This window comes from Lycorma delicatula, chromosome 1, assembly GCF_047948215.1.
Source record: "Lycorma delicatula isolate Av1 chromosome 1, ASM4794821v1, whole genome shotgun sequence".
Taxonomy (NCBI): domain Eukaryota; kingdom Metazoa; phylum Arthropoda; class Insecta; order Hemiptera; family Fulgoridae; genus Lycorma; species Lycorma delicatula.
Window position 1 is genome coordinate 359,142,328 of NC_134455.1, and position 25,289 is coordinate 359,167,616.

The 25,289-nt window shown below is 30.1% G+C and overlaps 1 protein-coding gene across 1 annotated transcript in view; it reads right to left on the reverse strand.

Annotated features, from left to right (window-relative positions):
• The window catches only part of LOC142318425 (dehydrogenase/reductase SDR family member 11-like), a 50,663-nt gene extending 29,516 nt beyond the window's left edge, over window positions 1-21,147 (reverse strand). The window contains exons 1-3 of the mRNA XM_075355011.1: window positions 20,965-21,147; window positions 6,080-6,248; window positions 2,547-2,676 (exon numbers count right to left, since the gene is read on the reverse strand). Coding sequence (XP_075211126.1) covers window positions 2,547-2,676; window positions 6,080-6,248; window positions 20,965-21,096 — 431 coding nt within the window. The 5' untranslated portion in view covers window positions 21,097-21,147. The remainder of the gene's footprint in view (window positions 1-2,546; window positions 2,677-6,079; window positions 6,249-20,964) is intronic.
• Window positions 21,148-25,289: the final 4,142 nt, after the last annotated feature.

A 25,289-nucleotide genomic window follows, 5' to 3' on the forward strand; every position in this document is an offset into this window, starting at 1 on the left:
TGTGCGAGATGGGTTCCCAAGATGCTGTCCGACCATCACAAAACAATGAGAATGGACGTCTCCCTAACGTTTCTCCAGCGCTACCACAACGAAAGAGAAGATTCTTTGAACAAAGTTGTCACAGAGGACGAGACCATGAGTCCATTTCGAAACTGAAGAAACAAAAGAACAATCCAAACAGTGGATGCATTCTCATTCTCCCAGTAAACCAAAGAAGTTCAGGCGAACCTTCTCCAACAGAAAGTGTATGGCTACTGTGTTCTGGGACCGGAATGGAATTCTCTTGGTGGAATTCATGGAACGTAGCACGACCATCACCTCAGCCTCATACTGCGTGACTCTTCGACGTCTACGAAGGACAATTCAGAATAAGCGGAGAGGAATGTTGTCTTCAGGCATTGTCTTTCTCCATGACAATGCTCGGCCGCACACTGCAGCTGTCACAAAGAAGCTCCTGCAGGTTTTCGTTGGGAAGTGTTTGATCACCTACCATACAGCCCGGACTTGGCTCCATCCGATTTTCACCTCTTTACTCACATGAAACGCTGGCTAGGAGGACAACATTTTGGCACAGACATCGAGCTGCAGACCAGCGTAGAAACATAGCTGAAAACACAGGCGGCTCCGTTCTATGACGAAGGTATTGGAAAGTTGGTACCACACTATGATAAATGTCTAAATCGGAGTGGCGACTATGTAGAGAAATTACGTAAAAAAAATAACCCTCGTATAATTATTGTGTGTTGTGATTACTATATTATTATTTGCTTATTATTGAAATTTATTATTTGCTTTGTTATTATTCTGATTATGGTTTGTTTATTATTCTTATTGTCATTGTTATTATTGATTTGTTTTATTCTATTTATGTTCTTAAACTAATAAATTGGAATTATATAAATATTTTCAATTGTCACTCTCTTAATATCCTGTTCGATCCTCGTTCACGCAACAACAGAATTGTTCGTAGCGCACTTTATTTAACTTCACCAATTGATAAAGTTACACTTTTAACATCTGCGATGAGCATGGAATATTTCTAGTTTGCAAAAATTCTAATAGCATTTTCTTTCTAATTTGAGTTCGGAATGGATTGATGTAATTTTTTATGGTAAGATGCTTTGTTTAAAACTAAAACTGAACGAGGTGGAAGATTGGAATCAATTTTGTTTCAGTTATTTTTCATAGTTATCGTCATTCATGTTGTCATGGTAATCACCTTGTTTCTGACCCGATTAAATATTAAAAAAACATTAGGGACTCCTCCAGTTTCACCTCCGGCGTTCACCATTATCAATCTCTATCCTTTCGACGTAGGTTTCTTATAGCCATAAAAACCAGAGTCATCAGTACATCCAAACCTTTTTGTGTGACATGAATAAATGTAGGACTCGTCAGAAAAAATAATTACTCGACCATCGTTTCTATATCTCTGTAAATTTTGTAAATAATTTACTCGTTTTAAACGAATGCCGTGTTTTTCCACTAAAAACTTTCTGTTATCAGCAGTCTTTTTCCACCTAAAACCGATATTCCATAAAATTTTTCTTAACGTTTCACGCGTAAATTTTAAATCCAAATCTTTATCTCCTGTTTTCAAAACCTTTAACAAGTTTTTTAACGTCCGTAATTTTTTATGGCGTATATGAAAATTATACATGTTGTTCTTTAATGAAAATCATCGATGCTAAGTTTTTCTTTATCTTTTTTCGACCTTTTCCTGGTGTAGTGAAACTTTCATCTTCATCAAGTTTATTTTTTCCATTTACAATTTTTCGCACCATATATAAATTTGCACATAATTCAGTACCGCGAGCTTGTGTTTATGAACTAACATATCGGGATTTTCTTCTGAAATTTTTTTGTAGTCGTTCATTACAATATATTTAGTCTGGCTTCTTATAACCACTCCCCGTCCCAATCTACAACTAGATCTTGGTTGAGGCATTACACACCGTAATTCTATTCACTATAATTGTAACTGGAAATACACCAACTGTGGAAATAGTATTGAAAATGCTATATTTTACACTTTGAAAGTAGCATTGATAAATACTACTGAGGGAATATTATTTTATTACAACCAAGCAAAGCACTAGACAGGGATGCTACCGATGGTAGCCTCCCCCCCCCCCCGCCAACAAACGCACAAATTGTTCTACTGGGTATCGTTGTGTTTATACTAAGATAACTTTGACACCTCTACATGCCCATATATGTTCGTAAAGGCCATTCCCTCATTACCATTTCTACAGCACAGGTGAATAATAGCAGAGAGAGCCCATGGCTTTTATGACAGCCAGTTGGCTTTTATATATACATAAATAACAAAAAAACTAATGAACATTACAAATCCAGACACAGTTCTTTCAACTTTTCCATTTCTAAATGTAAACACATATATTTGTTGAACGCAGTTGTTGCCCCCCCCCAACACACACACACACACACAGAGAGAGAGAGAGAGAGAGTGAGTGAGAGAAAGGGGTTAGATAAGCATGTAACTGCATGCAAATGCACAGAGATACCATAATAAAATATGTTACCTGCAAATGTTAATTATATGTCCATCATCAAGATCACGTGATTTCAGTGACTTTATTGTTTCTCTAATACATGTGCCCATAGCCAAAACATTAAGTTCAAACATCAATCTCCATTTTTTAATTTCTCCATCTAAATAAATATTAAAGTACAAGTACATTAAAGTTCATTCAATTCTTTCATGAAGTAATTTCAATTGTTTAATATAAGAAAACTTCTTGACTTGTACATTAAGAAGAAATTGATAATAACATAGGTTTTCACTTGCTTTTTTAAGATTATGTACATCATAAAATAATATATGGTAAATTTAAGAAATTAAACAAGATGAATTAATAAAATTTATAAAACAAATAATTAATCACACATCAAAGCATACATAGAAATTAATATATATATATATATATTTTACTTTTTTAATTTAAATTAATTTTCCTGAAATTAGATTTAACTAATAAAAAAAAATGGAACAAACATTTTTTGGCTCTTTTGTATCTCATTTTTCTCAGTATTTTTCAGAGGGTTAGATGAATAGTTTATGTAGGATTTTTATGGACTGATGTTGTTCTTGATGTTTGCTAACTTGAAGGAACATTGTAACAAAATATTATTCAGTGAAAAATAATTATTTGTCGATGCATCACAGAATTGGAAGTAAAAGATTCAGATGCTACTGCATTCCACTATGGATTTCACTATCTAATTAATAAGCAGCGAAAAATAAAAAAAACAATGAGTAAAAAAATAGCTTCTTCATAATATTTCTTTGAATGCAGATTTAAAGTTAAGAAATTTTCAAATCACAAAATATAGTAAATGAATGGGTTATGTTGTTTAATTTTATTAATAATGATTATAAATATAAATATTAAAACAAACGAAAGTTTTATTTGCTAGGTTGTCATTGGTTCAATTCCATGTAAGTTTTGCATTTTTTTTCATCTCCCTTATCTTTCTTTTTTTCTTCTTTTTCTTCTTGCTATCCCAGATAGGCATTAAATCTGTAACAACTTAAAGTAGAAATCATAACCACCTCTTCAACGGTCTCCCCACACTTCTCTTTCTTACTGGTTTATAATTAATCACTTGCTTAAATCATCTATCTAAATATAAATTAAAATTTTAAATTAAGTTCAGCATATATTTAAATTATCCAATTTAATAGGCAATTTAAATTAGCCAATTCTCCTTGTAATACGCAATTAATTCATTAAGAGAGAAAATGTCTAATTTTCTTCTTATATCATCATTCTTAAATCAGTCCCACCTTGAACAACCTTTTACTGATATAAGAAATCGCATCCCTAGGCCTGAACTTTTGACTTAATCCTCACACAATCAACCATACATACATTACTTCCATACATTTTCAGGACAGCCATTACTTTATATAACTTCAGCATTATGTCTGTTCTAACTTTATTGTGAAGGGATCTTCTTGTTGTCTTCACATATTTTGAAAATTCTGATTTTATTTTCTGCATCTATATCTGATCTAAAGCTGATATTACATCCTAAATATTTAAAATGTGAAACCTGTTCAATCGATTTGTTTTCCAAAATTATTTTTTATCTTATCAGATCTTTGCCGCAGGAGGCGGTAATTTTTTTTTTATTCATTGATATTATAAAATCATATTGACTACATATGTTATTCATTTCATATAATGAGCTCTGTAAAACTTCTGAGTGCTGTGTAATAAGCGGATTAATCTGCAAAATTTTGAGCCAGATCTCATCTTCTAGAAATAATTTTGAAAATAAGTTACATCATAGAATCCAATATTCTTAAATCTTAAAATTACTTGCATACATTCACTCTGATTGGTTAAAAAATTTGAACATAATGCAGGTTGTGAAGGGGAGGTGAGGTTGGCCAACAGGTGACTTGATTCACACAAACATTGAGTTAACCAAGTAAGTAACAACATGGTTTGGTGGTGACGAATCATGTTCATGTAATTTATTTCTAGAAAGTATAGTTTATTAGCTAATTCATTCTTAACCTGTTTTAAATCATTGTTTTTTTATAAAATTTATTTTTATTGTGAAACATTGTATCACATCATGTCATTATCAATTAAATATAATATAGAAAAGAATAGTAATAGCAGTTTCTGTAATTAAATTAAATCCATTGACAAAAGTATTCAATAAAATGAAAAATAACAAAAATGAGATAGAAAATTGATTAGCAAGATGAGTTGCAATTCTTATGTAGTGTTTAATAATAAAAATTTGTACTGAAATCTGGAACACATAAATTTGCCATTAAAATATTTTAAAAAATTTTCACATTCTTTAAGTTAAATCTCGTCTGATATACACTTTTTAGGAACTATCTCTCTCTTGTTTATTTTTTTAAAGTTTATTATTAATTGGTCCAGAGACATTTACAATTTATAAATTTACATCTATTTGATCATAAATCCATCTTTCCTTCAAACCAGCCATTGATTTGTTTAACATGGTAAGGACAGGTAAGGTAGGACAGTTACCAACTATCAGTTGGGATCAGTGCAGTTTGAAGTAATCTACTAATTTGTAATGTAAATTTGTGATAGCGATTTGACTTGTCAGCAAGTACGAATTGCTACAAGAGCTTTCCTCCTGAACTATATGAGTTTGCTAGCACATTACTTGTACAGCTACAGAACTTGTTACAACACAGGTTTAGTTTCCACACAGTACAGATAATTAGTTCAGATCTATCTGCATCTCACGCTACATTGCATACAAGCACCTGTAAACTAATTCATTCTTAGCTAATTAATAATCATATAATTTATGCTTTAACTGCAACTTCCTCTATTCACTTCACTGCAGTTATCTGATGTTATTTTCAAAACATAATTTTTAAAATGCTTATTGTAAATATAATCTTAAGGTAATGAACTTTTTATTATTCTCTTACTTTAAACTTTAAACTATTACTTACTTAACTATTTTATTATTAACTTACTTTAAACTATTATATTATTTCATCAAAAGAACTGTAAAAGTCAAAAATATATATCTGAGAGGTTTTCTTAAATTGTAATATATAACATCCTTTAAAAACAATTTATTTCATATGTGTCCACTTGGCTCCACTATACCCTATTGATTAATAGTATTGTATTACAATGTATCATTTTACAGAAGACAATATTTTATTCTTGAGAATACTACTCTTAGAAGTTACACGTTCCTGAAGGAAGTTCAGTAGGACTTTTGTAATTATATTTACCACCAAACAAATATTTTTTAAATAATTTTTATATACAAATAATCCTTTTTTCAGTTTTCAGCAAGAGCTTTTTGAATGTTTTTAATAAGTCACAACATCATCTCAGTAATTATTTCATAAAAAAACTTAAACCAAAACCATCTATTAGAAAAAAAATAATAATTACACACAGAATTTTGCCTTTGCAAAATTGCTGGATTCTAGAAATGATTATAAGATTCCAGGAAATTAAACTTTTTTCTCACATTTTCAATTACATTTAGATTACATAAAACTTGAAGAGTTAGGGCTAAATTCAAAACGCACCTTTAATATTAGTTTTGACTGTAGTTCCTGCATTGTTTACAACAATGTCAACACCTCCTAGTCTATCTGTGGCCCACTGAAATACACTCACTACATCATCTTCTTTAGTTACATCAGCTTTTATGGGGTAAATTTTTCCGTTTTCATTTTTTAGTTCATCTGCAATTTGCTGAAAAAGAAACCAAAATAAGTATATGTATTTAAATTATTCTATCAAATTATTCAAGTCTAGATTATCATATCTTTTTTTATAGAATTTAAGGTTTAGTATATTGTTTTATAAATGACAAGCAACCATCATTCAAAGAGCATACTTACAACACAATAATTCAGTTTTATTAGTTGTACCAATATTTAATTATGCAGGTATGTAGTACTCCTTGATTATGCACTGAGGAAATACCACTACTAAAGATACCCAATAAATTACTATTAAAATGTTTGATAGGATTCTGTCCACAATGTTTGCTATTATGAAGATTATTTAAAATTATTAATTTTATAAAGGAAAAGAGAAAAATTAAATACAAATTTGTTAAATGCAAAGCATAAAGTTTGAGTTGTTTATGCAGCCACCTTTGATGACAACAGGTGATTTAAAAACTATATTAAACAAATCAAATTCGTAAATTTTAAAAACTATGATTTAGCATTTTAAATATTAATTGATGTTAATTAAATCAATCATTTTTTTTATTTTACAAAGGTAAATTTTAATAAAATTTATTATTAGATGGTCATAGATAGGCCTTAGATGGTCATTATTACCTGAAGGTAAAGAATTTTGTTTTATCATGAAGTTGAACTTGTCAATCCAAAATTGTTGATAGGTAATGTGCTGCTCACATTTGGAGTAAAAATACTGTGATCTCCTATGGAATTCTAGTTACTGAGGAAACACAGCACTAACTGTCTTAACGAAAATGACATTAATCCCGTTTCTGAATGTGATTCTTTGTCTTATCCTTCATTTTCTGGGGGGAGCTCCTCCCTTTCTCACTAAACATTTACTTTCTACATCCTTAATCCCTATTTTTCCAGCATATTATGTATTTTTTTTTTTTTTAATTCTAATTGATTCATGCTACGAATGTGAAGAATCTGTGTGTAATTACTGCATCCTTGATATTTGTGTGTTTTGATGATTTTGCTTGGGAACAGCCTGGGAGATTTAGTTTCTTATCTGGTAGCTATATAAAATCCTGCATCTGAGGGTGGTCAATGGATAAATCTGGGCCTATTAATTCTTATTATTGTAACACAGGTGCTTTGCAATAATAATGTTTATATTAACATCTCTCACTACTCTACTCTCTGTTCATTCTAAGCAGATATCACATAAACACACTACAGATGACAGAGCACTGTGGAACAGTGTGACTAAAAATAAAGGATACTAAACTTACAATTTTTTATAATTCCTCACAAAATTTTAAACTCAGTTTACACTTTTAATTAATTAATTTAATTATAATTATTATAATCCCTATTACTATTAAAATATATTTAATTATATATTTAACTGTAATTATTTATTTAATATTTCATTTTATACTAAACTTATAACTATTTAATTACTCACAAAATGCTTAATATAATTAAACCTACAAAAACAATAATATCTCAAACAATAACTATCATATTATTAAAAATAATTTAATAGGTAAAATATATAACTTGAACAAAACCTTACAATTTCGAAACATTAAGAAAATTGCTTACCGTATTCTCTGTCAGTGTTCGACAAACACTGGATTCCCTCTATTATATCTGATTCTCCATCACTCCCAGAAGTTGGCGTTGACAACGAATCATCTCTAACATTAATTATTACTTTATCTACCACATCATCGAGAGAATTATCTAAGTCCCACATTTTCTTTTCTTCTTCTGTAACATGCTTCATGCACTGTTTCCACTTATCAGTTGATAGCACGTTCATGCCTTTTCAAGCAGAATTTTAACATCATTTATTTTATATGTATTATTATTTCAGGCAACATAACCTTTTACTTGGCTCCACACTAACTCAGTTGGATTAAGGTTACAGTGATAATGAGAATCTTAAACCGTATGACCTTTCGTTTCAGCCAAATCATTGATTAAAAATTTATTAAATTTCTCACGATTGTGTTTTACATATTCAAGGAGTTATGCTTTTAAACTGTTTTCTCCAAAGTGAATTTTTTTTATCACAGTCATAAAGCAATGCATGCATTTTTTATTGCAGCCATAAAGCATTTCTTGTTTCCTCTATGTTAGGAATATTTTCCAGTTTTAGAATATGGTATGGAGCAGTGTTCATTACAACAATACTATTGTAAAAATGTCAATATTTTTTCAAACCACTTCCTAAAATATCTCCATTTATGTCATTGTGGAAGTCTCCAGATTTTGGACTCAAAAACAAGTAATCCCCCCTCAAAAAATTCCATTGCCAATATGTACCACAATTAATTGCTTTTCTTTTTTTTGGAGGTTGCAGGCACCTGCTTAATCCTGGCAGAAATGCTGTTTTTACCAATGTAACTGTTGTAGCATATCAAAATCTTGAAGTGGTGTGGCCTTCATTTACCCACGTTTCATCCAAATAAAATATATTTCTACCTGTTTTTCTATAATTTGCTATTTTTTTTAAAAATAACTATGCTGCCAAATTATGATCTCCTCTCGATCAACAATTACACTTTATTTCTTTTAATAAATTAAAAATTCATTGACAACAGTAATTTGTAAAAACTAGTCTGTCCAATCTTTGGTAAACTCTTGTCACAGTCTATCACAGCAGCAATTTTTTTAAGGTTGTTATTTCATTTTAAAAAAAGAAATTATGTATAGTCAATCTTTTTACATTTTTGTCAAATTCATTGCATTTTCCTAGCACAGGTTTTTCACGTTTTCTATTTTTAACAGGAGCTTCTACCTTTCCTTTCCTATTTATTTCAGTCCGTAATCTATCAATACTACTAACCGACACACCAGTTAATTCAGAAGCAAGTTTCACTATTTCCTTTTTAACCAACGTAAGATTTTTCTCCAGCATTTGAATAGGTTTAAATATTTTTTTCACCACTTCACAAATCTTTCCTTTTTCTGTGCTTATTAAAAGATGTTCCTGAATTATCAGCCATATTGATAAACTATTTTAACACACACACACACACACAGGCTAATCATACTATCAAATTTCTTTCTTAGAATGAACAGAGAATAACTATATTACAAATGTTATTATTTTGATATACTATTAAATCTTTTAGCTGTTTCTGTATTAATGACCACAGGTGTTTCATTACAATATTTCACCTAACACAATATTTCATGTACTAACTCTATAAAATAAATATATAGAAGTAAAACAATATGCAATTGTTTAATTTTAATATCTAACTTTTTGGCAATTAAGAATGGCTAAACATTCTTATGTCTCACGTTAAAAATTGCATTTTAAAGTTTTAAAAACAAATATATTCATTCATTCTTGGTTACTTAATGCCTACAAAAAAAATTTGATATGTTGTAATGGAAATCTTTTCATTTCCAGTTACACTTTATTGTATATTTTACTGCTACATTGCAAGGAATGCTATACCTCAAGAAAGACTTTATGAATTTAGTAGCCATATTTTTATTAGTCCATACTTCATTGCAATTATTGTTAATGATAATGGGTACAATGGATACTAACGGGTAAGCATCTCAAATATTTTTGTTTGACTGATTATTAAGAAGGAATGGTGATTTATCATTCAATTTTCTAAATAAAATAATCTTGAGTTCAGTTTCAGCAGGGCTAGATATTTTTTCTTTTTATTTCATTTCCTAATCTTTCTAGTTGATACTACATAATTCTGAAATAATAATAGTATATAGTAAAATGTTCTTACTTTTATATTGAATATCAATATTTAAATATGTGGTTATAAAATCCAAATTTATAAAATAGTATTTACGGTTGTCCATAACAAACACTTATAAAAATATGTAATGTTCTCCAAAAAAAAAAAAGAAAGAAAAATAACAATATCTATTTATCTCAAACTAGTTATCAGACATTCCACATAGTAAAATATTTTGGTATAAAAGAAAGGGACAGTTTTTTATTACCATTTTTAATTTATTGCCAACCTATAAAAGAGATTTTCCCACTTTGTTTAACAAAAAAATTAAAATTGATATTATTATTTAGAAACAGTTCTTCTTTGCCCATATATTTTTGAATAATTGTAATAAAAATATTTAAGAAAACAGAGTTTTTGCAGTTTGATTCTTCTTCTTCTTCTTGCCCTGAGAAATCCTATAAAACTCCTAATTCGCTTAGCGAATGAATATTAGCTATTATATTGGTGATCATATTGAATGTTGCCGCCATGATTGTTTTGGGAATATCTGTTGGAACTTTAATTTAGTAGTATTCTGTAATCTTTTGTATCCCAGTGCCATTGACTACCCTCTGGGTTCCCTCCTCCTTAAGGAGCAACTTATCATCCAAGGATAATTGGTTTCTCTGACCCCTACCCTCTAATCTATCCCCCAGGAGACCATTGACACTTGTTAGGGGGAAGACCCCCTACCATGGGAGTCACTGGACAATGGGTATATAAGTATTGATTAATGTGTGTAAGTTGTACGCTCAAATAATTTTTATTAATGCTTCTAAATTGTTACATTTAATATAAGTTTTAATTACTTATTAACTTCACATTTTATATTTTTGCTATAATATAACATTTTTATAAATTAATATAGACCTGAAAACAAAAAAAAGCTCAAAAACTATTAACAAGGATGTTTAGTTAAAATCTAAAGTTAGGTAGTAATTTCAATTGTTAAACAATCATAAGTAAAATATGAATTTTAAAATTATTAATTTAAAATGTAATAATAGATATTAATAAAATATAACAAAGTGAGTATTTAAAACAGTGTTTATAGAATAAAAGAAAAAATATATATAAATAACTGTTGTTGTTTTAGGCAACCATACTTGAAAAAATAAAGCTACCTTAAAATTTGTAAACCACTGAAACCTTCAAATAAGATCACTCATCATGGCTTATTTCATGACTTTGCTTAGGATTGGAAAATATAAACATTTATTTTAAGAAAGAGAAAGACAGTAGCGTGAACTTTAACCTAAAATAGATAAATTTAAATTTTAAAAGGCTAAGATATTACACCCTACTTTTATTCAGTAATGAAGATTTATGATCAATATTTATAAAGTATTCATCCCAGCACTGAGTTGAACTGGATTTGAAACAGCACTCTTTTTCTACAGAAAGGGAGATATTAACATCTTGCTTTATTCAAGCTGCATCAATTTTTCTTATTTCTCTAACATATATGAAGCACCTGATTACAAGAACCAGTCAGAGTTACTTTCTCTGTGAGTAATGATTTTGACAATATAATATAGTATAGTTTTCACTATATAGTATCTCCAAGCAACAGGAAACCAATTAACTCCTTCCTTTCCTTAGTAAGTCTGGTATAGAATTCTTGTGATTCTAAGGAGTGGCTGTGTGATTTTTGGAGTTGACTTGTAACTCACAGTAGAAGGCATACAATCTTTACTGTTATAGCATTTAACATACGTAATTATATAAATACACATGACACTGATTAAGCAAGTTTACCTATCCAGTTCCTGATTATTATAGACATTTTTAAAGCTTATATTTATTAAACAAATTTTATAAAAACCTTCCACCAGTACTGGCTATCCCAGGTTTCTCTTGCTTTCTATATTTAAAGAGAGTCCAAATTTCCTTTAATTTAGTTTCAGTCTTTTCTTTAGTTTACCCAGTACATCCTAAACCACAAATTCTTCTTTACAAATGCCTGCACTTTTGATAACTTAGTTTTACCTTTAGTATTTCCTAGGATAGAGAATAATTTCTTCGGTGTATTTATTGTAATGTTAAATTATGATTTTATAAAATAATTTTTATCTTGGTGTCGCAAGGAAGATTGTTTGTTTTTTTGGACAAAAAATCTGATGTGGATATCACATGACTTCCTTGTATGCCTATTAAATTATATATACACATTTTTTGTGGTAGTTCATTTAAACTTATTTCATTTAAAAGTGAGATACGATCCTCCAATTCTTTAATAATGTTGACAGTTACACAATTGCATTGTGGTGGACACCACATTGCATCCCATTTTTGTGGTGTCTGCATCACCAATTTATATTAGTTTATACAATAATTTTGTTTTATGTTGCTCGAGTAGTTATGTGGTGTAAGTGAGAATGTGTCAAATCCGTAAACATGCACACATCAATTTGAATCGGACTTCATATACATATATATATTTTTTAACTTTATTAAATTTAAATATATTGATTTAATTAACTTCTGTAAATTTTTTTTTGAATTAAAATTAAAATACATAAAATTTTTTTCACTAATAACGTCTGATTTTTTTTTTGATTTTTTTTATTGTTTTATTGCTATTATTATTGAATTATTATTTATTGTAAAACTTCTTTTACAATCAGAGCTTAATAATTATTAATATATATCTATATATTCAAATTAAAAAAAAAATTAAAAAAATATACTCGTATGTATATGAAGTCGGATTCGAACCGATGTGCCTTCCCCTTGTAAATCCAAATATTTCATTATTTAAAATTTAATTTGACTATAACTCTGGAACCAATGATAATAAGTATCACTTACGATATATCGTTGAAAAGCTCTCAATGAGGGCTTATTACTGCAGTTAATAAAAAGTCCAAAATTCCCCTCTTTTTTGGGTTACTTTTGGTCCAGTCGATTGGAATTAAAAGGAATCGAAACTAGGATTGGAATGAAAACTAGATGTTACAATAGTCCTAAATGCAAAATTGCAACATCCTACGGCTAATCGTTTTAGAGTTATGCTAGGATATATACGTACAGACGTCACGCCGAAACTAGTCAAAATGAATTCAGAGATGGTCAATGTGGATATTTCCGTTGAAATCTGAAAACCGAAATTTTTTTTGATGCCAATACTTCCTTTACTTCATACAAGGAAGTAAAAATGAGCAAAAACTGTATGCGTCTAGCTGTGTTAATATGATATATACTTGTTTTACTTGTTTCATAATTACTGGTTATTCTTTAATTAATATTTATTGTTATTTGTTTAATAAATATCTATTTTCTATTCTATTGCTATTTTTAATACTATTCTTCATTATCCAATGATGTTGAATATTTGATAACTGAAATGGCCAACTAGTTTTGGGTTTTAAAACATTCCAAATAAATCTGTGAACAATATTAACATTTGTTTTTTTTTTTAATAGTTATCATATTTGCTGAAGTTAACAATTCGTTGTAAATTAAAAACTATGTCATTGAATATTCCATGAATTCACCATTCACACAAGTACTTTTTTTTTTAATTATAAGCCCTAAATTTTTAGTTACTGTATCTGTGTTAACTACCAAATCTATAATGGATATAAGCGTTTTACATTGGTCATAAGTCACTCCCAAAAATTATATATTCACTCTTAAGCTTAATAGGAAAAATGAGTAGTGAAGTTGTTTCCTATTCCCTTCTTCACTAATTGATGTATGCGATTGCTTATTAACATATCAGTCTATAAGTGTCTTTTAAATCTTCCTAAAAATCATCTGAGTTTTAATCCATTGCTGTTAACATTTGATCATCATCCTTGAAAATGCTTTAGTTATGTATTTTATTTTTCTCCAAAACTACTTGATCAATTAAATTGAGATTTAAATGTGCTACTGAAGTTGTGCATGTAAAAATTTGATGATGATTGGTTGAGTCGTTCTTGAGTTAGCTTAATTTACGGTCAAAAAAATTTGAGCAGAGCAAATTAGAAGCGTGGATCATTATGATGCTACAAGTTGGAATTTTTACGTTTCTTTATCTATTTTTAGCAAAAATCAAATTTAAAAAAAAATATTAAAATATTAGTCCAAATTAAAAAAAATAAAAAGTCGGTCTTCTTGCGCAGAACGTTGCAAGATTTTTATTAAAAAATTATAAAAAGAAAAACATTCTGTAGAAGCTAAGATCTTGGAAGAATGTACTCAACAGAGATTGTAAAAAAAAAGAATTAAAAATAAAGTGAAATAAATTTGAAATCAATTTAAAAAAAAAATACTTTTGTAAAGACACTGTCACTTCATTTTCTAAATTTCCTATCATGAACATGTTACATTCAATAAAAAAATGTGACATGTTAATTTTTAAATTTATATTTGGTTATGCCTTGTTACTGCATGAGCTACGAGTACAATGAAATTAATGCATGATATCGTTTGAAACGTGGTAATTTGTGTTCCTATATATATCTGAAAATTATGCTGTAAATCATACTCGTGAAAGAAGAAAAAAAAAAATTACGTAAAGATATACTTTTAAACCCACTTTTGAAAATAAGAAATGGTGACTCATTTAATTCCAATCCACGGATAAATTAATTTCTAAATATATGTGTGCAAAAATAAAATAATTTGTAAACAAGTTTCATTCTTTTCCTGATCTTGAAATAGTAAAAGATGTTAACCTTCAGATTACTAAGTAGTATGTTGAAATATTATTTAATGTGCAATACGTAACAAATAAAAGAGATTGTATATAATATTGCATCACGGATGTAGGCAAGTTTCCAAGCATTTTTATATTAGCAGATTTATTTATAAAATGCATATAGTTTTTTTTTATAATTGATAAGTGCCAAATTAAAGCATTAATAAAATAATCATTAACCAAAAATAAAGTATAAAAACAAGTATTAAAAATTAATTAAACAGAATATAAAATATATTGTCCTTACAAGACACTTACAACCACAATAATTATCTTTTTGCTTTGAAATATCGTATTACTCCCATTTTTAAAATATTATGTATTCCGTAGCAGTAAATTTGTAAGTTTTACTATAGTTTTATTTTAAAATTATTGACAAAATCTTGATATCTTTTTTTAATACTGACTAAAACAGCACATTTCTTAATGTTTTGTTTAAAAAAATAGAATTTTAGAATTTATTTTCAGTGAAATAATTTCTATAATTTTGGTTATTACATCCATTTTCATTCAATTTATACATAAAGTATTATATTTAACTAGCCGCACGGCCCGGCTTCGCCGGACCACCCAGCCAGGCCTCGCTTCGCTCGGCGCTTTGGTTTTCCAGGTTTCCAAAGTTCTTTTTTCAACTGGAAAATTTTTGACGTTATCAACTTTACTCCAAGTTAAGAAGAGCTTAATGTTTTTAGAAAAAAATTCATGCAATTTAAATACGTTATCTGATAACAGAAAATCCATTTTTTTTATTTTTTATTTTTTCAATCTCTGCCGCACGAACAGTTTCATCATACGTGCTTTTTTGTATTTCTCCCAATTGAAGAATGTCTTTTAGGCATGGGTATGATGTTTTGAATAAAGATCACAGAATTTAAAAGATTGCAGTTAAATACTTTACACACTTTAAATTAATAACACACATATGATAAACAAAAGCAGCTATTTATTTATGTTTTTAAACAGCTGTAAAAAATTGTAAATGAATGAATCGTAAAAATTACATATGCATGTACGCTAAATCAATTGAAACTTAGGAATAACTTCAGCCCTTTTCAAAATTAATCAATGTTGAAGCTAAAAATTAAATTTTTCTTGAAAATCAAAGTTATTTTGAAAATTAAATAAGCTTTAAGAAAGAAATAAAGTGTTTTAAATTTCGTTAAAACAAATTTAGTTTTATTTTACCTGTGCATTGTATATTTAACGAACATTTATTCAAAAATAGTAATAGAAAATTTGAAAAAAGTAAAAGAAAAGAGCTAAAACATATTAAAAAGGTAGAAATCAACATTAAAAAAACTTTTAAAAGGTGTAAATCTACACGTGCATTAGTAAAATCGCCCATTACTCTTAATTGATAGAAAAACTAAAATATCCGGATAAACAAAGTATTGGAGATAAATTTAAGAAGACCTGAAATGAGAACTTGAATAGAGGAAATGTCTTAACTAAAAATCACATGAAATTTAACTTTTAAAGCACGCGAACAAATGTTGTCAAAATGGAAAAAGTAACTTTAACGCCGATAACTCGCAACCGTTATGTCGGAGGTCCAAAAAATTAGCCTATATTCACCGCAGGGCTTCAAAGTGTAGGTGTGCAAAATTTTAGACAAATCTGCCCGGTAGATCTCGAGTTAAGTTGGAACAGACAGACAAACAAGCATTGATTTTTATATATATAGAAGATAACCTATGTATGATGTTTGTTTGAATGAATGTTGAGTTAAGCATTCATGTTTCACAAAAACAGGCTGTTCATACAATCATTGTCACAGGGTCCAATTATAAGGTAGTAATAATAAAACACTTCTTAAAAAATCCGTGTTCATGAATTTTTTTACAACTTTTCCGTTAGTCTTATATATCCGCGTACATAAAAATGAATGTTTGTTTGTTTGTCTCGTATGCATTCATGTATCATTTATCAGATTGCCGAATATTTTGATGAGTTGTGTACATATTCGCGAGGGTTTCTGAATTAGTTTGGACCCGCTAGGTGGCGCTGGGGTCGAGATATTTACGAAACAAACAAACAAATATAAAAAAAAACTTTCTTCTTCTATATATATATATATATATATATATATATATATAAAAGGCAATGTTCGTATATGTATCCGCTATAGACTAAAAAAATATTGGATCGATTTACGCGCGGATTTTTGAAAAATGGTCCGCGCTGTCCGGAGAAGGTTTAAAGTTATTGAAATCCTCGATCTGACCAGTAGAAAGAAAGTTAGAAGTATTTATTTTCAATCGACTCCTGTTTAGTGAGTAGTTCGAATTAAATCCTATAGGTAGTGCAGTTTTGACAATTGCATTTATTTACATTCTGACTTTTATATAAAGTGAAAGATTAAATTTTGTGAAATTCTGTAATGTTCAGTGTTTTAATGTTTTATCAAACTTTCAATTGTTTAATCTATATATATATATATATATATATATATATATATACACTCAAATCTAGCAATAGCGAAGCGTTGCCGGGTCTGTTAGTTTCTCATAAATTAAGACCGTTGATATTAGATTTATGACCATTTTAACGTAAAAAATCTTTTCAGAAATTTCTGTAAGGTAGTCTGGAAATATGTACTACTGTTCCAGCATATAGAACCACCAGTATTTAATATGAAAACTTTCATATAAATCGTTCAATGGTTTTATACATTTCTATTAAAAAAAACTGAATATTAAAGAAAATAAAAATTGGAGTATATTCAGTTCATCATTTCAAAGTTGTTTTAAAAATTTTTACAAATAATATTATTGCTAAGGTGTGCTAGGTAGATTTATGTGTATGGTAAAATTCTTTTGTCATAACAAGTATTCAGTGCACTCTAAACTGCTTTATAATTGATTTATTATCTAATCTAAAACAAATAATAAACAGTATTTGTTTATTTAAATTTTACATAAGCCGACAAATCCACTTGTATTTAAGAATTATGTCGTCAAATTATAAATTAACAAGTAAAAATCAGAGAATAAGAAAAACATATAAACCTTTTTTTTTGTCTTTATTCATTAGACTGGTTTTATGAAGCTCTCCAAGATTTCCTATCTAGTGCCAGTCATTTCGTTTCGGTGTATCTTCCACATCCTACACCCTTAACAATTGTTTTACATATTCCAAACGTTGCCTGTCTGCACAACTTTTCCTATCTACCTGTCCCTCCACTAAGCCTGAGTGGAAAATTAAATAAACGTTTCTTCATTATAGTAATTAAATATTTATGTGTTAATGGTTTCTTGCATTGAAGGACTGTTTTTAAACCTAATAAAGACATCATTCCTAAAAAAAAAGAGCTCTTACTTTTTTTTATTATTCTTACCCATGAGATGTTATGGTAAAAATTGTTTTCTATTTTTATCGCAAAATTACAATAGAAATTGTTTGAAAATTAAGTTTTTCTAAATTAATCAAATTTTATAATTTTAGGAGTTTTGAATCACCTTATAAAATATCTTAACGTAGAAAACCTCAGCTCAGTCGTGTCCGGGCGAAGATAATGCCGAAGCGTTTTTCACCAAAAATAAAAGAAAAAAGTATTCAATTTTTTTTTACGAGATGCATAACAATTTAACGTTTTTAGTTTTTAAAAAACTAAAGGCTACATTTTATTTTCCTGGGAAATATAGATATTATAGCTATATTAAAGGAAAAATTGGGCGATATTATCAAAAAGAGGTATCGTGTTTTTTTCAAAATGTTTACGTTTTAGGGTTCATCTAGATCAAAATACATACTATGTATATATGTGCGTACATATGTAGTACATACTTTCGTATGTGGTCACACTGTTTTTCGCCTTATAACTGAAGATTGTCAGAACCGATTTTCTTCAAATATTTGGTCCAAATATTTCAATATTTGGGACATTGATAATATTTTTTTTTTCATATTCGTTAAGAGAGGTGGGGATATCCCGAAAAAAACAATTTCGGTTTACTTCAAAGGCACTCAAGAAAAAACTCCACTTTGGAAAATTTGTTACCTATTTTGGATATATAAATAATACAAATTAGAAAAAAAACCCATCTCTTAAAATTGAGAAATATGTTTTTTTTTTGCTTTATCACCCTTTGGTTTTAATATTTAAAAAAAAATTCTTATTTTTGGATATTTTATTTATCACATATAGGACTATCAAAAACTGTTTATTTTTTCAAAATTATAAACCCCTGGCCTTAAACTCAGAAAAAATGTTATAGGAAATTTTTTCGTTCCTATTTTAGCCTTTATTAGAGGGGTTGATAGATTTATAAAAATCTACACTTAAGCAAATTTATTAAGCCTAATCCATTTTTGAATATTTTTAGAAAAAAATGAATAAATTTATTTCCCGTCTCTAAAAAATATAATATTTTCTTATTTTTGGTTTTGGTTTTAACTCATTTATTATTATTATTAAAAAACAATTGTTAATTGTTTTTTTTTTTTTTTTTACTTTAAAGTCAATTAAAATGTAATTAATTTTTGCCCTTATAATATACCCCGGACTAAAGATAAGCAATTTTTTAAATTATTATCATAAAAGTTATACATTAATTTTCAACAGTTCTTTTTTATTTACATTTTTTTATTTTTGTTAAAGATCACTTCTTTATAAAAAAATGTAACAAATTGTTCCCACAAAGAAAGGGACCCCGCAAAATCAAAAGTTTTATTGTTTGAAATTGTTATACTTAAATCTTATTTTGATAATCATTATAATCAATAAAAAATATCTGATGTGGACAACACATGACTTCCTTGTACGCCTATTAAATCACATATAATTTTTTTTTTTAAATGAAAGGTACATAAAATTTTATTTTGTTAATAACTTCGGATATTTTTTCATAAGTTTTCTTTTAATTGTTATTATTGAATTATTATTTATTGTAAAACTTTTTTTATAATCTGAGGTTAACATTTATTAATAAATCAATAAATTAAAAAAAAAAAAAAAAGTTAAAAAAAGAAAGGAGATGAAGTCTTATTCAAACCAATATACCTTCTCCTTATAAGATCTAAACATTTCATTAATTAAAGTTTTATTTAGGTATAACTCTGGAACCAATGAAAATAAGTACCACTATGATACGTTGAAGGTCTTTCAATGACGGCTTTTACTACAGTTAAGAAAAAGTCTAAATTCCAAATGTTTTTTTTGGATTTTGGGCTTTTTTGGACACTCTTGGTTCAGTCGATTCAAAAGGGAAGGTGCACAACTAGATGTTACAAAAGTCCTAAATCCAAAATTTCACTTACTACGGCTAATCGTTTTGAATTATGCGAGACACATACGTACGTACGTACATACATACATATATATATATATATATATATATATATATATATATATATATATATTGTATATGTGTGTACGTACAAACGTCACGCCGAAACTAATCAAAATTGATTCAGGAATTGTCAAAATGGATATTTCCGTTGAAATCTGAAAACCGAAATTTTTCGCGATCACTATAAATCCTTTAATTCGTACAAGAAAGTCCTTTAATTCATTGATAGCGGGGATCCCAAAATATTAAAAAATTCGGAATTTTCTTTTGTTACTTTTATTTAAACACTTATAATGAATAAAATAAGACACATAATTGAATTGCAAAGACTTACCTACTTTACTGGCAAAATTTGCAAAAAAAAAGCTGTGCAAGGTACTTCATGATTTTGCCGGCGTGTCCGGGAAAAGCCATTTTCCCAGCATGAAAAATGCCACATCTGACCGGGATGAAAAATCGAGAGACTACCACTCCGCCACAGAGATCATTTTTTTTTTTACATAAATTTAAAACATAATGACCACGTGTAATTTTATTAATCTCATGTTCTGCCAATGAATATTCATTATTATTATTATTTTCCATGCATTTTTGGTGTAGATCTATCTTATTTTCATATTTATTTATTTTTACATTCAATATTTTTTTTTTTTTTTTTTATTATAAAAAAGTAAGGCATATGAATTTATAAATATTTGATAATTACAATATTATTTTCTAAATTACTTATATTTTGTTTAATTTTTTAACTGCAGACTAACCCGCCTAATTATAATAATTTATAAAAAGGAAAAAAGATTATAGATGAAAGGGAAAGATGCTACTATTCCACTTTGAAGGAATAATTATACAATAAATTACGCAAGGGGCGTTTTACACCCCTTGTTAATTATAATCATTTACTAATATATAACTATTTTTTCTATCTTTTTTTAATTAAAAATATTGTTTTAAATTATTAAACCATTATTAACATAATTAAAGCCAGTTATTTACATAATTTCATTTTTATTAAAACTTATTTACCTGTACTTTTTCAAGTCTTCTAGCAATTCCGATTACATTTATTCCATTTATTGCTAGCGCTTTTGTTATTGCAGCACCGATACCAGAACTAGCTCCAGTAACAAGAGCAACCCTGCCGTACCATCGATCCATGTTATTACTATTTAACTCCCAAACCTTGATTATAACTGAAGCCGCAATAAGTATGTAAACCAATTCACGTAACTATTGAAACGACATCTATCTGATAATATTAGCATTATTGGATAGCGAGTAAATCTAACAATCTATGTGTTATCTATTATATAATGTAAATAAAAAAATAAATCGCCAACACCTTACCGCAGATTATGACTTGATATGACCTCGTACTTAACCGTGAAATTAACATGTTTGATCCTTATAAAACAATTTAATTATAATCACATATCGACGTAAAAATATTAAACATGCTTGTTATGTTTTTACCTAGAGATTGAAAATATGTTAATAATTCATTACAATTTGTTTGCTCATCTTGATTTATCTATCAAGGTCTGTTTATTCCATACTATTATAAAATATTTTTAACTCTAGATTTATCGAAATTAACTCTATATTGACAAAATTCAAATTTATTTTATTACTCCCAAACGTACAAAAAATTGACGTATAATTCAGTAATATGAATAAAATTTTACACCTAATTTTTTATAAACTTATTTTTTTATCAGGTTTTGGTTTTATGAAATAAATAATGGTATTAAACTCTTTAAGTAGTTTCCAGCTTGTTGAAAAACGGCAAAGATGGTATGGTTACCGAAACAGGAGTAAAACGTACTTTTTTCTCAGAATTGCAAATTGATTTCGATACTTCCGATGTTGTCGAAGCTGTTCGAGAGGGTTTTTCTCGAGCGACTTCAGCAGTATATGTGAGCGGAGATCCAGCCTGAATAATTCAGCTTTCGAAACAGCCACTCAACAACCATTTTCAACTGGTACGGCCGGTGGATGGTCTTGTCAGAGGTCTGAATAGGAAACCGATGACCGCGGCCATTTTTCTAGATGTAGCCAAAGCCTTCGATTAAGTTATGCATGTTGGCCTGTTATACAAGTTAGCTCAGACAATGGTAACCGGCTGTCATGTTCAGTTGCTTAAGTCTTACTTACTAGGGATAATATTCGCAGTACGCGTCGGGGATCCGTATTCTTCAACGGGGTGATAGTTGCTGGAATTAACCAGTTAACCGTGTTTTCGCCATTTCTATTTAGTGCATACAGAAACTATATATACCTTGTTTGGAGAGGTCAACACGCTAACGAGATAGCTTTCTATATGAATTCCGAAGTACAGAGAGTCCAACGGCGGCTGGGTCTAGTGCAGCCATAGCTTGATAGGTGGAGAATCAGGGTCAACGGAGAAAAATCTGTGGCCGTGTTGTTACAAACAGCGGCACGCTCCGAACAAAAATTGTAAATATCGACAAGAAAATTTCCTTTGGAACAGTTAAGAATCTGAGAGTGGTGCTGGATAAATGGCTTACCTTAGGGAAGCATGCAATGCATATGATCCTTTGTTCTCTGTTTAGCTTTCGGAACCACCGTAAGATATTACTTCAGAGGATAAATGAGGATGATATGTATGTATGTAAATGAAGTGTAGTCTTATACAGTCTCAGGTCGACCATTCCCTGAGATGTGTAGTTAATTGAAATCCAACCAACAAAGAACATCGGCACACGATTTAGAAATCACATTCACGATCACATCAAAAGCAAGTGATCAAGAGGGCAAAAGCCGCCAGGGCTTCCCTGTACCCAGTACATAACCGCCCTTACCTAACTGGCGATTAAAATTCTCATATTTCAACCTTAAGTGCTGCTAATACTGACTTACGCCTTTTCTGGATTGGGGCATTGTTGTGCTCCTCGCTCCATAAAAAATTGGTGGTCGTCCAAAAATCACGTCATGGACGATTTTTGTAGTGCCATGGTTCGTCAGAAACGTCACACTTTGCTACGATGCTGCGTGTCGAAACTGGGTGTAGCACAAGTGCGCAGACACGAAGGGAGGCCGCCGCCATGTACGAATACTGGGATCTCAGAGACATCTGCCTAGAGGATCCTACCTCCCGCAGGATGGAAGGAAGAGGCCTCACTCTGTGCTAGTCGAACCACCGTGAATGAGATATGAAGTCGAGTAATGAAAAGCCAGGTCGATTGCCTCACTATTGGTGATCCATCCCGTGAACTTCATGGCTTTCATTAAACCCTGAAAGACTTTATGACAACGTTTACAAGTTTTTTTAAAAAAAATGTTTATAAATTATTTCCCTTCTATATAGGTAGATGCACGTATATAACGTCTGGAAACGAGATTATTTTGCCGAATTTGCATCAGAAGTATGATTTTTAGAAGGTTAAAAAATTGTTAACTTTAAAATTTTTCGTGGCCATGAAAAATATTTTCTTAATAGACTGGTTGATAGAATATGCGAGGAAACACTAATAAACCCAGCCATTACGTTAAGTTGTTTTTTTTATGTACGATTATGCCCTACCGAGTAGCGTTTTACGACGGTTAAACCTCATAGCTCGTCGTGACTGCGAAAAATTTCACAAAATAACAATTTGTATTAAGTACGTTTAATACATTCTGCCGTTTTAATTAGGTTCAGGCGAGACATTATTACTGGGAAACGTGATAGTTAAGGCGTTTTACATCCGAGGCGTGTTTTTAGATGGTTGTCCTTGAAACTCATCGTGGCCCCGAAAAATTTGTTTTTTAGACAGGGCGCAAATAAATAAGAGAGAAAACACCTGAGGACTGCGTTATTTGAGGTAAGTTTTTCGGAAGGTATACAGGAATTCCCCGATAACCCCGAGTTAATTATTTATGTGGGTAACCTCAGATGTCTCCGAGGCTCTGAAAAATCATTAAATGTAATGTTTAAACTTTTTCAAAGTAAATTTTTAGGAAATTTTGCTTTTCTAAATACATAGAGGCACAAAATTAGAGTTTGAAATTTAAGGTAGTTTTTTGTGTTTACCTCGTGAAATGATTTTTCAGCCGGTAAAATCATTAACCTCAACGTGAATCGTGGCCCTGAAAAAGGTTTTTCTGGCCACGCTTCCCGTTCAGCTATCTGTTGGTTTTTGCAGAGAGATATATTAGTATCTCCCCACTAGTATTAGAGCATGTTCCTTTTCTTTTGTTTCGGGTCTGTTACAGGCGCTGCAGATTGGTTACAGTGACACAATCGAGAAGGACGACATTTTCGGCTTCGCGGTCCCCCAAACCCTTTCTAGATGCACGTTTTTCTTGAAGAAACAATATTTTCTCTTTTGTTACTTACAGAAACACATTTCTGTCCATAAATGAAATTAGGCAATTGCAAACGCGAATATTGCTATACAAATTGTGTCACCCAACATCTTTTTCAAAATCCAAGAAAATAAAGAATACCAATGGAGGACTGCGACAAATATGGAAGAAGAAGCCCAGCAAACGTCCTACGTAAGAAAGAAGTGCCTGTACTTTCCACTGCGTGTCCTTTTTAGGGGTAAAGGAAATTTTGATGTTTACGGTCTGTAGATTATTTACAACTGGTATTACGGAAATGCAGGCTAAAGAAGAAAGAAGTACACAGTGCTACGGGTTGAACTAGGCTCAGCCTGAATTCTGTCAAGGCGATATGATGAAGACGTCCCATACCCACAGGGGAAGACACCAGCCTTGTGATAATTTCGGTCACCTCACGAATCCCCCCCCCCCCCGTTAATAGTCCTGATGGGCTTTAACGGGAGTCTTCTTTCGCCCTTTAACTTTTTACATCTCATAGTAATAAGCCAGGCCTCGTTGGGATGCCACCGATGTAAATGCCTTGTAGACATTTACATCAGTCATTAATAACTCAGCTTTTGCCTTCGCTGCAGGCCTCATCCGAACATCTTTAATGTCCTACATATTTGACCTCTGAACTAGTTAACCGAGTTCGTGGCAGCACGAACCCCGCGCCTAGTTCTACACATTATAGAGCCATTTTGTGGATAAATGTTTCAAATATACGAGGCAATTGAATAAATAACATATCACCAAAGGTGTTGTTCGCAACAACGAAATCTATTCCTAGTTCCCTTAGTGAACTCAACTTTCAGTTCATATCCCGACTTGGTTTCATTTATGGACTCCGGTCTGGTTTATCATGGAGAGGCGGACAGACCTCCTACTCTCACACAGCTCCAGTGCTGAGTCCCGCGTAACATTTACTTTCACTTACTACCATAGTTGGGATGGCGCTACACTTCACGGTTGCATGGGAATCCATGCTCTCGCCAGTGCAGTCACCATCCCACCGACAGCGATGC